Source organism: Marmota marmota, unplaced genomic scaffold, assembly GCF_001458135.2.
Source record: "Marmota marmota marmota unplaced genomic scaffold, marMar, whole genome shotgun sequence".
In the NCBI taxonomy this organism is placed as follows: domain Eukaryota; kingdom Metazoa; phylum Chordata; class Mammalia; order Rodentia; family Sciuridae; genus Marmota; species Marmota marmota.
In genome coordinates, this window is record NW_025999905.1 from 4,781,554 (window position 1) to 4,794,498 (window position 12,945).

The window sequence follows — 12,945 nt, forward strand, 5'->3', positions numbered from 1 at the left end:
ATATATATATATATATATATATATATATATATATATATATATATATATATATATATATCAGAAAACAGGCAATAAAACCCAGGTACCTTAGGGTCAAAGACTTTTCCCCGTCTTTCTCCCAATCACATGACCAACATAAATGACAGAGTTTTTCCTTGGCAATAAATGAAAGCAACATCTCAAGCAAGTCTTTCTAGAGGCTATTAATATGCTTTCTAATTTTAAAACTAAAGCAACATTAGGGCCATGAACTCTTTGACTAAAGGGAAATGGAAAGAGGAAGACCCTGAGTGCCAATGTTTCCACAGTCATTTATTTAAGGAGGAAAGAGATGCGCTTTCTTTTTTAAAGATTAATATCCAAGCCCAGCTTCACAAATGAATGAGTGTGGAAGAACTAAGCACCTAATAATGGGATAGCTTTGTTGGAACAGCAAAAGACTTGACTTCTGCTGAGTGATACAAGAGGAGATAAATGTCTAAGCTACAGTCAAGTTCATTGCCAACTTTCAATATCAAGCCCTTTTCTTTCTTACTACACAGGGTGATTATTAACCACTCTGTGCTATTTTTCATTTCAGATGATAAAGACATTCAAAGAATTTTGTGTTTAGGAAGTTAAGACTCAATGATAAAAGGCATGCAAAACTCCATAAAATTATAAATAAATGATTTTCACATCTGCTGCTTCATGTTACAGTTTCCAGACTTAATGATTGAAACATTAAAGAAATAATCTTGATTACATGTTGATTTAGGAAAGGCAACAATGAGTCTAGATTCAGAAGACATGGGACCCTAGAAATCTCAAAGTTCACTTTGAGTAAAATCCTTAGAAAGAAGAATATTTTATAACTAAATGATTTAGGAAAATATTTGCTTGCATTTCTCTCTAGAAAAGTTTAACTGGAAAACAAGTTTCTCAGAGAAGGAACCAGAAGTAGGTGTGATAGTATCTAGGTCAACAGAAACAGAGATTGTGAAATAAGAAGGGGTAGGCAGAAAGTCTCATATTTATTCTTCTGGGAATTTACATAATTTGATCACTGTAAACATTGTATCTCTGACACTTTATGAGGAAGGAATCACTCTGATCTATATTCAGCAATTATTCTGACTTTTCTAACAATGCCTCTTTGTTAGGAACGCATGTGTAATAAAGAATGTTGAAAGTAAAGTAAACCCAAGCTCTTCATAATTTCTTTGGGTTGAAGTATGCAATTTTTTTAAGGCAAAGAAGCCTTCATGAAAACAGAATAGGTAATAAAAATCCATGCAATTCAAGTCCTACAAAAACAATAAGTGTAATAAATCTTCCATGCATTTATTATCTCAAAAGGATGTTCTTTTTTTAATAAAAATAAGTCAGAATCAAATTTCCCTTTCAGCAGCTTACCTGTAAGATTCTTTATATTCATTATAATTTTTTAAAATGAGACTAAATCATCATTAAATGGCATTTATTGATTAGATGCCACATGTCATAGGCTTTTTGAAAGTCAGAAGCTTTCTTAATCAGAAAGCTACAAAGCCTCTGTACTGATAGACAAATGTTAATATGCATAAGAACAGGTACACTAATATCTGCTGAGGTCTGCAATTTACATAAGTTTAAAAAGGAACCTTATACTGAACTTAACCTAGCCACTGAAAAGGTTAATCATTGTTTTAGACATTGGAATTACTTTTATAAAATAAAATTTGTATGTTGGATACTTTAGAAAATAAAGTTATAGAAATTCTGGCCTTAAAAATGTTTCTCAACATTTGAACATAAGTAGAATATAAGATTTGTGAGTCAGGACTAACTTTTCTCATTTTATTCAGTGATGAGCACCCCCAAATGAGTGGCCTGGAAGAGGAGAGAAATAATTGCTTGCTAAATAAATGAATGAAGAACTGACCTCAATAATTCCACAGGAATACTGTGAACTTATGTTTAACTGGAGAAGAAGGAGAAGGAGAAAGGAGAAGAAGAAGAAGAAGGAGCTGTAGCCTCTGTTCAACTTGTAGTTCAAAATTTCTAAATGGAAATGAGATGGAAAAGATGCTATGCATTTATCTGACAATTTTTATGTACTTTTTAGCATGACAGTGTTTGTAAATGATGGTTCCCTAGAGACAGGTCTGAGAGCAGAGTTCTGATTAACATAGTGTAACATGAAACAACTCTATAATGTTTCTGATGCACTCAACACCTTGAATTCTATCGCTTATTAAGAAGCATATCCCCCCTGGAGTGGAAGGATGATAGCGAAGATTAAGACGCTAATGGCATCAACTCTTAATGCTTCCCCTCAACAGCAATGCAAGACTTGAAAGCTTCCTTTAACTGCATCAACCCCATGTGTCAGCCACTCTGCAAGGTGCTGAGAACACAAAGATGATGAGAAGATACAGCCGCATCATTAATAATTTCTTTGTTGATGTTGAATCATCCTGCAACATAAATGGCACAGAATACCAAAGAAGTCCTTGCCAAGTGGTTTCTTTGTGTAATGACAGTTTATCCCTCAGGGAACTTAGGAAAACTTAATATACTGAATTCCCTCTAAGCAATAATCACAGGGTAGAAGAAGAAACAGAATCCTAGCAAAAAGAACACTAATCAGGCCATATTTTAAAACACACAGATAGGAAGAAAATGCCCTTCCGGTAACCTTCTAAGATACTTCCATGTTAAGGTAAAAAGGGACAAGTCACCCAAATAATTGCTTAGAAGTCAAGAGAAAGAGAAGGCCAATTTGTAAGGCTTTTTGGTTTTCTGCAATTTTGAATTTCTAGCCACCTATTATAATAATGTGATTCACAATTTCAAAAATAATTGGAATTGTATGGCTCTTAAAATGCAACATAAAAAAATAAACGAGCCCTGAGTGTTCTCAGTACGAATAAAAATGTTTCTTGGCTATTTTGTTTTCATTTAGATTCACCTCCTGGCTGATTTCTTTAAAATCTCTCCCATTAAGGACATCACTAAGTCTCTAAAGCAATTATTTGTTTGTTTGTTTTTATGGGACACAGAAGTGTGACCAAAGGGGGAGTAAAGCACAAATATGATTAACTCTGAAGTGACAACAATCCCAATTTTCATGCACCTGCCAGAACAATCAAATGATGGAGAAGCGGGAGGGTGGGGAGCAGCAGTGCCTTTCAACAAGAGGCCCAAGGGAAGGGCGCCACGGGTCGCTGACAGGCAGACACCCCCAGTGAGATCTGTGCCAGCATGTCTAGACACAGCAGGAAACACACTCTGGGCAGTATGGGTGGCTGATACTGCCACGATTCAAGGAGGTCTCTGAATGCCTTCTCCATCTATTTTTGCTCTTGGGGCTGTGCTCCTTGAATGTCTGGCCAGTTGAACTTTTCCCCTACATTGTTGCTTTGCTTTGGAGAGCTTACAATTTTAGTTTTATAAAATGAAACTAGAAAAAGGGAACCATGCATACAATCTTTCAGTGTTCAAAATAATATATGTTCCTAATTTATATAAAAAAATAGATGCTAAACTTGTATGATCATGCCATGGTGAGCTGTAAATCATGTATGAACCAAGAAACACAAGTGCAGCACACAGAGAATTCAAAAAACCTTATCTGCTCTCTTGACTGTCTTATGTACTAACATGTAAACACAAAAATATTAGCTTTTTTTTTTTTTACTACTCTCTGCCAAATAACTAGTTTCCTTAACAGCTCCCTTCTGTATGCTCTTGAAAAATTTCCCCAGGAACTGAGTCTTTTCAAAAGTACAGTTCTTTCATTTTCTTTTAAAAATGAAAAGGCTCTTAGATCTTGTCAGCCCCCAAAGAGAACTACTAGAAGCTACAAATGTAATTTCTTAGATTCTCTTCAACATATCACGGGATTCCCAGTTTTCTCATTCTTTTGGACACGTGGTGTTTCAATCATCAGCCCTACCTCCTGCTTCTGATCCGCACTGCCTGAACACTCCTAGAAAAGCTAACTTGGAAGCCAGGTTCCCTACAGATTTCAGAGATCTCTTAATGGTGCTCACTCAATGCACCTAGGGATTCTGTTACTCATCACAAACTCACTATCACATTCTTTCTTCCTTTTTTTTTTTTTTTTTTAACATTGGAGTATTATTTTTAACATTTTATTTATTTATTTTGAATTGACAAAAATTGTAGCTGGGCATGGTGGTACACTCCTACTCTGGAGGAGGATTACAAATTTGAGGCTAGCTTCAGCAATTTAGCAAGATCTTATCTCAAAATTAAAAAATAAAATAAAATAAAAAGGTCTGGGAATGTAGCTCAGCGGGAAAGAATCCCTGGGTTCAATTCCTAATACAAAAGAACAAATTGTATGTATTTATATTATACAACATGATATTTTAAAATATGTACATATTATGGAATGCCTAAATCAAACTAATTAACATATGCATTACCTCAAATACTTTCCCACCCCATGGTGAGAACACTTAAAACCTACACTCTCAGCAGTTTTCAAGAATACGTTGCTATTAATTATAGTCACCTTATTATACAATAGATCTCTTGAACTTATTTCTCCTATCTAACAAGTTCTATGTCCTTTAACCAACATCTCCCCAAGCCCCCACCAATTCTATGGTGATAACTATTCTACTCTCTATATTTTATAGTTTGATTCTTTTATACTCCACATATAAGTCAGATAATTTGATATTTTTCTTTCTGTGTTTGGCTTATTCACTGATACTGTCCTTTAGGTTCATCCATATTGGGCCAAAGACATGATTTTCTGCTTAAGGCTGAATAAGCACTCCACTGTATATGTATATATCACCTTTTCTTTATTCACTTAGTGGTTGACTCTTAGGTAGTTTTCACCTCTTGGTTATTTTGATAGTGCTGCAATGAACACAGCAGAGCAGATGTCTCTTTGATTTCTTTTCCTTTGAGTCCACACCCAGTAGTGGGAGTGCTGGATCCCTATCACACCCTTGCTCTCAGTCTGCCTACCTTCCTCCTGCAACTCACTTCCAGTCCTTTGCTGTCTGATGGCAGCCAATCTTGTTTTGAATTTTACTCACAAAAGAGTAAGGCAACAAACATAAAGCACCTCTATTCCATCTCAATATTTTATGCCTATCTCACTGACCCACCTCCCACATTAATCAAAGAAGCATCCTTCATCTTTTTTAAAGTAGATTCCTGGCACTTGCTCTGAGAGTCACCTTTGGATCTCCAGCTGGGCCTTGCACTGTGAGCACAGGACAGTTACTCCTATTCACTTGTGTAATGAGTGAATAAACAAATGAATGGGAAGAGGTAACAACATTCTTCTAACTGTAATTTTCTCACCTTTGGAGGATGAACTTATACTGATTTAGAGCTCTGATTTTGCTCTTATCTGTAAGTTAAAGTTTTTGCTTTAAAGGCAATACTGACCTTCCTATACCAGTAAGAAAGAGGCATTTTACCATGGAGCTACAACTCCAGCCTATTTTATTTGTTTTTGTTTTCATTTTCTATTTTGAGACAGGGTCTTGCTAAGTTGTTTAGGTGGACTTTGAACTTGCAATCCTTTTGCCTCAGCCTCCTGTGTTACTGGGATTACAGGTGTGCGCCACTGCGCCTAGATAGAAAAACACTCCTTTTAAGTTCTTTCAAATATGTTATCAAAGGTAATCATTGTGGGTTCACTTGGATGCAGGTATGTTTTCTAGACAGAATGGAATTGGGATCATCTATGGGACTAGACTACATCAATAAAGTAGTCTCCCACCTAATATTCCATTTTACTAGTTACTAGGAGGGCTCTCTAAATTTTACATTACTGTAATATCTTACATTAAAAAATCAACAATTCCTTGAAGACATGATTTCTTTAAGAATTCAAGGGCAACCATCACATATTTCTAGTTATGTTAAAGTATACCTCCTGTTCTGGTTTTTTAAAATCTTCATCACTATAGCTAAGATTTACTAACTAATTACCAGGTGTGGAAGCATCACACTCAGAGTTTAGTGCTAAAGTAATCCTAGGGGGAATGTACTACTATTATCCTCACTTAGCAGATGAGTTAACAGCCACAATATACATGAGTCAACTTGCCCAAGATGATATAGTTACTAAATGGCACAGTCAGGATTTCAACCCAGGTGATATAATTTCAGAGGGTGGCCACGTACATACTATAAAATGGTTTCAAAATGCAGGAAGATAAGTATCTTCCAGATGGAGAGAAATTCACATATGAGTCCATATTAAAAAATCTGTATTCTCACCAATTGTATTACTGTTTATCTTTTCTTTAAATAATAGAATTGTTATGATATACTGAATAAAATGTAATTGTAGGCAATATAAATTTATATAGAAATGCATTTCCAGGAAAATGAGAATTTAACTGAATAATGATAGAAAATATACCTAACTGCAGGAAAGTATGTTAATAAGGTATCAACAGAAAGTTAACTTCATCTATAATTAATTACAAGGATAAGGCTTTTTCCAGAAGTACTATCATGCTGCTAATTTCTCAAATAAAAGCCCATGCCAGCAGCTCATATGCATGAGTAGCCCTATAGTAAGGTGAATGCCAATTGGTGGCACTCAGGTCCTGTTAAATATGGTCTCAGATGAGAATGAAATAAAATAATGAATTAGTTCCCAAGACAAATGTACAATTTTAATTAATGAAGCCTTAGAATACATCAATAAATAAAGTAATGAACGTTCTAGGGGAGTTAGTCAACCAGTGAACTATGTCGTTTTCACTGGCCCATATAATTTACAGTCAGTTGTCTATTAATTGCCATGTCAAAGAAAGATAAGCATTAATATACAGATCCATAGCTCCATAATCTATGGATAGCACAAACACTATGGCAATTTCTATTGCCATGCATTCTAAGAGCCAATTTTAAATACAACCTAAAGGAAATATTGTAAAATATAATCCCAAGTTGTTCACTTTCTCTGTATAATGAAAAATGCATGTTCCCAGTCCAATAGCAGAGTTAAGACACAGCACACCTTTCCCTTTCTTCCTTTCTCTGGTTCATGGCTAATCCTCCCATCTGCAAATTCAAGTCTGTTTCCTGAAGCCCCTCTCCTAAGGGACCTTGACCATCCGTGATTTCACCTCTTCCTGAATGTGATCTCTTCCTCATCACTGGATTCTTTCTGTCAGTTCTTAAAGAGTTCAAGTTCAACTACTCTAGTTTCTTAAAAGACAAAACAACAAACTCTCCACAAATCTCTTACTACACAATGGTGAGTAAAAATTGGCTAAGCAAAAACAAATTACAATTTTATAATTTGTAGCATATTCTAAATATTATAGATAATGAGATGAGTGAAGAGATTAAGAATATTTATTCCTGCACAGACTTCCCTGTTAAAATATCAGCCCCACCACATGCCAACTGTAGGACTTTTAGCAAGGTATTAATCTTTGTGCCTCAGTCTTCTAAGCTATAAAAATGGATATATTTGTAGTACCTGCCTACCTTATAAGGTATTTTACACCAGCTAAAAAAATTAATATTCTTAAAAGAGCTTAGAACAGTGCCTGGCACATAAGAAACATTATACAAAGGCTATAAAATGTCTAAAATAAAATTACAGAGAACTGTTTCCCTGCCTTTCCTGGCTATATTCTTGCAGACTGGTGAAATCAAATGTTTGACCAGATAAATACTCACTAGAAACATTTTACTCATGTGAAACTTCATTCCGGAAAACTAATTTTTTTAACTAACAATTAACTTTTATAGAAAGAAATTGAGCCCTGATGGTACAAAGCTCAAATAAACAGAAATTTTTTTGTTGTTGTATTTGGTGGTGGTGGTGCTAGGGTTTGAACCCTGGGCTTTACACATGCAAGGCAAGCACTCTACCAACTGAGCTATATCCTCAGCCCCAGAAGTGTGTTATTTTTAATGATCATCGAATAGCTGGCCTATTCTGGCCCATGGCTAATCTCTCCGCCTCCAAACTCTAGTCTATTTCCAAAAGCCCCTATCTTATGGGACCTTCATCCTGGGCCTTCTGAGCTGGTGATGCTACACAAACAGCTGGGGGAAGGAAAGTGGAAAAGAGGTTTGCAGCAGGCATGTGCCAGCAGGATGCTGTGAGAATGTACCTGACTTTACTCATACTTCGTACAAGAGGTATCCATACCATGCAGCAGCGGCCTAACAATCTAGGCCAACTTCAGGCAGTGCCAGTAACTGTTTGAAGATAAAATTAGCACCAATTTTCCAAATATGGCCTGGCATTTATGATGATTTAAGGGTTGTTGTTTATTTAATTTCATCTATCTATCTATCTATCTATCTATCTATCTATCTATCTATCTATCTATCTATATTTGTTCCATTTTCCTGGTACCTGAGGAGATATTATATGCTTCACAATTTTGTGGTTTTTACACATTTCTCCTTTTGTATATTTGACACTTGAAAGTATGGAATCTAAGATTTTGATCATAGTTGGGTAGCAAGAGCTGATGCTACTTTTCTTTCTTGTTTGTTTGTTTATTATCTGTGGTATTGAGGATCCAACCTAGGGCCTTAAGCATGCCAGGCAAGTACTATATGGCCGAGCTACACCTCCAGCCCTACTTTGCTTTTCTTGAAATATGTTGAGGACTCAATTTTAAGAACCAATTTCTAGAGCATGGACTATTCCTATACTGATTCCAGTATTGCCATTATCATTCGTTTATAATAATTTCTTATTAAGACTATGACTCTCATTCTGGTCAATAAAATCCTGTCCAACTATGGAAAATTTCAGACAAACACTAAAGCATTTAAGGAGTAATTCTAAAGAGGCCTACAATGTAGAGGTTAAGATGACAGGGCTCTGGGACCAGACTACAAGATTTGTGGCTCTGTTTTACCTCTTGCCACTTACAGAACATTAGGCACATTACCTAATCACTCTATGCATTAGTTTCCTCACCTTTAAAACTGATGCTTATAACAGTATATTTAGAGCACTTAAAACAATGTTGGACAGATGGCTGTTTGCTTCTTAAAGGAGGGAGGTTTAAAAAACCAAAGTCTTAACTAGTTGTCTGCCTCATAAGAGAAATAAACATCCTCCTTTCCTTCTCCCTCCTCTACAGGTCTTGCAAATGTTGGTCCCTCCATCTGTACTTAGATAAGGTAACCTCCTATGATTAACGGTCAGGGCAATGCCAAAAAGATCTCACTTAGATTGCATTTTATTTTTGTAAACTGTAACAATAATGACAGTATATAACAACAGAAGCATTCATTTAACTATACCATTTTTTTTTTGTCCACTGTTTTCATTGTTTGGAATTAGATTCTGAACTATCAGAAAACAAGAAATCAAATGACTCCCATTTCTTCAACAAATAAAATACAAGGAATTTACGAGGGAGCGGGAGAGGGAAGCAATAAGGAAAATGTGACTTATAAGATTTATTTTATTTTATTTTATTTAAAATAAAAAAAAAGATTTAATCAACCAGTTGCAATATATGGATCTGATTTAGTTCTTGATTTGAATAATTTGTAAACAATATTTATGAGTCAACAGGGGAAATATAAATACTGACAGGAATCAGATATTTGATGATATCAAGATAAATATTAAGTTTTTAGGTGGCAATTTCTTTCAGAGTTCCCTTTTTTAGAGATATACCCTGAAATACTTACATTTAAAAATAGTAAGAGGGTTAGGAATTTGCCTCAAAATCATCTGGGGGCAAAGAGGAGGCTTGGACAGGGATATAGTTAAGAACAGCCCTGAGCTGATAACTGTTGAAGCTGGTGGTAGATATATCAGCGTGTCTCATACTGTCCTACCTTTTTAATGTGTAATTCTAAAATAAAAAAATTGAAAAGAGAAAGACATAATGATTTAAAAATACCCACATAAGAAGAAATCTAACAGTACCCTAAAATCATATCTTACATGTATAACACTTTCTTCTGAGATGATGCAGACATTTTATATTCATTATCTCTGCTGGGCACACTGAAGGAAGCAAGGATCCTAATCAGTTCTAGGATGGAGGAAAAGGTAGGGGTGCATAAAGAGGTCAGGACTATGGAGGTGCCATCAACTCCAGGGACAGGAATCAAGCTCTGTCTTGCGACTGTGCACCCTGTACCTCTTCACAAGGGAACTGTGCCCTGTGTGGTTGGCAGTTGGAATCAAACTTACTCCTGACAAGATTTGGAACTCAGCCTGAGAGATAACAATCAGTGTGCTGTCAGAGGCCTTAGAAATGTGGATAAGCTAAACTGGAGATGGTTTCAAATACAGATTAAGCTTATGTTTTGATTCTGATTCATTCTTTTGCCAAACACCTGTACAGTGATTGTGAGTTTGAGAGGTGAGAGCCACAGGTGACCCAACTCGATGAGCAGAGGCAAAGAGGACCTTAGGCTTCATTTCTCCTGGGGTCTTCACAGGCCAGGTGGGATATTAGAGACAGGGGAGGAGAGGAAGGAGGCAGGGTAGCACCAAAGACCAAGCACATTACAGACCAGGAAAAGGGGCCAACTCCTGGTCTGAACTTGGGGACTACAAAGACAATATTTTGGGAGTTATTTTCCTACTGTCACCAAGTAAAAAGGAGAGCTCTGGAAATCAATGACTATATAGAATGTTTTAGAAAACTTGAAAATGTCTATAACCAGACAAAACTCAGGAAGAAGTTAATCGTAACCCTAAATTAATATAATCTGACATTAATGCAATTAGAACATTAGTGGCAAAAGAGAATTTATGCTTCTCAAAGACTTCAGCTTCAAGGAATGAATGAGCAAGAGTGCCATCATTGTTCCTTTTAAAGTTTGTACAGTTTGTTAAATATATTAAAGAAACCATATTATATGCAAACAATGTTACAAAGATTTTGTCAAATTCTACCCATAAACCATATATACTTCAGCAGAGATGATTTATCTCCAAATAATCTGTCACATATTTTTTAAAAAGTGCTGAACTATAACTTGGATCAGTCTTTCAAGCCCTTAACTTCCCTTTTTAATGTGCTGATTTGTGAAGGGAGAAAGGTCTTCTAACACTCTGATTCATTTCCTCCAGCAGTGTATAAGGTAGATTTTCAAGTGGTATTGCCATTGTTATTTCCACACCTCATAAATTCTGTCCTTACCAAACAAAAACACTACCTTCTAAATTCCACGGACACTATCCACTTTCATGAAATAAAATGTACACTTACCAGTAAAAAATGTCCAACAGAAATTAACTCACCAAAGATTTTATGACTATAAATGTATTTTAAAAACCCTGATATATACTCCTAGAATAAAAAATCAATTTTACGAGAAAAAAATATTCCACAATTATTTTATGTTTATGAAACAATGTGTGTGGCTCAGAATTCTAAAGTTACTAGTACTAATTTCATAAGTAATTTTTAAAGCATGGTACAATGAAGATAACTCTGTGTGACTTAACTCTTTGAGTGACTTAATTTTAATTCTTGATTTAACTTAAAAGATGGTGTGCTATATGCTTTGCTATGATTTTTTTTCTAAAACTTAAAAACTTGCAATGGTGATGTACCTCAGTGGTTGAACATTTGTTCAGTATGCACAAGGCCCTAGGTTCGATCTCTAACACCACAAAAAAAAAAAAAAAGTTAAAATTAACACTTTCCAAAGGAGCACTACAACAGGTAAGACTCAGATAACTGAGAAAAAAGTGTGAAAACTCATCAACATTTTAAAATTCTGAAACTTTACAGAAAAGATTTAAGAGTATTTAGCTATCTCTTGATATCAACTGATCCAAACAGGATAAGAATAATATAATTGTTTACAGAAAACTGAAAGAAAAAAATGTGCTGACCTTGATAAGCAAACCAATTTCATACTGTAAAGAAACTTCCTTCCTTGTATTTCCAATGCAAAACAAACAAAACAAATAACAGACTTGAAACCAAGGCCATGCTTCCATTTGATGTCAATTATTACAATTCTACAACCTGTATAGAGTTCCACAGATGAAAAAATCGAGACTGGCAGAGTAAAAGTGTACAGAAGCCATGGAACTAAAAAATGTGCCAATCACAAATTTCTACCTTTCTAACACTATCTTCATAGATAGTATCTCCATATGTAGTTACCTGATTGGTCGATTTTCTTTACTGTCAAAGAGGGAGAAGATGACCTCCAGCTCCTCTCCCAGGTTGGAACACATGAGGCTCTTCATCTGGACAAAGAGGTGGTGACTGCTGGCCTGCACTGGGGTGTCCTTCTTCCGATGTCGATGTTCCATCTGAATGACAACATCCACCCCAGCAAAAAACCAGATTAGAATGGACCAATGAAAATAGTGGCACTCAACAAACTAATTAATTATGGTATGGTAGTGATGTTTCAGGCTAAATTTTCTTTTTTTTTTTTTAATTTTAGGATTCAGTTCTAATTTAAATTTCAAATTTCTGCCAATTTCTAAAATGAGAAACTATGAAGTTTATATTATAGCTCATGAAGGAATTTTGCTTTAAGACTTAAGTAATCAATGTTAAAAATCACATCAACTCATAGAGGAGATTCAGAAGGAAGTTCAAAGGATTCTGCAGCTCCCCTATCAATTCCCAGGGTGAGAACAAACTTTTAAAACAGATTATATTATATTTCACTAACCATTGCACACTGATGGTAGCTGAGCAACGTAGCTATGACTTCTCATTTCTAAAAATTAAAAGTTCTTCTATAAATTACACTAAATTGCAAAATTGTTGTAGTTTTGTGAGACAGTGTATGGCAATGATATTCTATCACTAAAGCAAGAACATGTTTCTAACTTGCTGAGAACCTACAGGGAAACAGATTTAGGAAAGCCAGCAAGGTATCTAAAGGAAAGAATTGGTATCTTTGTCACAGCTGGAGGCAGGACCAGAACTGAGAAGCTCTTGGATTGAGGGAAGAGAGGACCCAAGGGTAAGAAGAACATGGGAAGATCATTCA

At 35.5% G+C, this 12,945-nt stretch overlaps 1 protein-coding gene across 4 annotated transcripts in view; it reads right to left on the reverse strand.

Moving 5' to 3' along the window:
- The window catches only part of Dock4 (dedicator of cytokinesis 4), a 443,711-nt gene that overhangs the window by 217,647 nt on the left and 213,119 nt on the right, over positions 1 to 12,945 (reverse strand). For all 4 annotated transcript variants that reach the window (XM_048799621.1, XM_015498141.2, XM_048799623.1 and 1 more), the window contains exon 8: positions 12,099 to 12,250. In XM_048799621.1, coding sequence (XP_048655578.1) covers positions 12,099 to 12,250 — 152 coding nt within the window. The remainder of the gene's footprint in view (positions 1 to 12,098; positions 12,251 to 12,945) is intronic.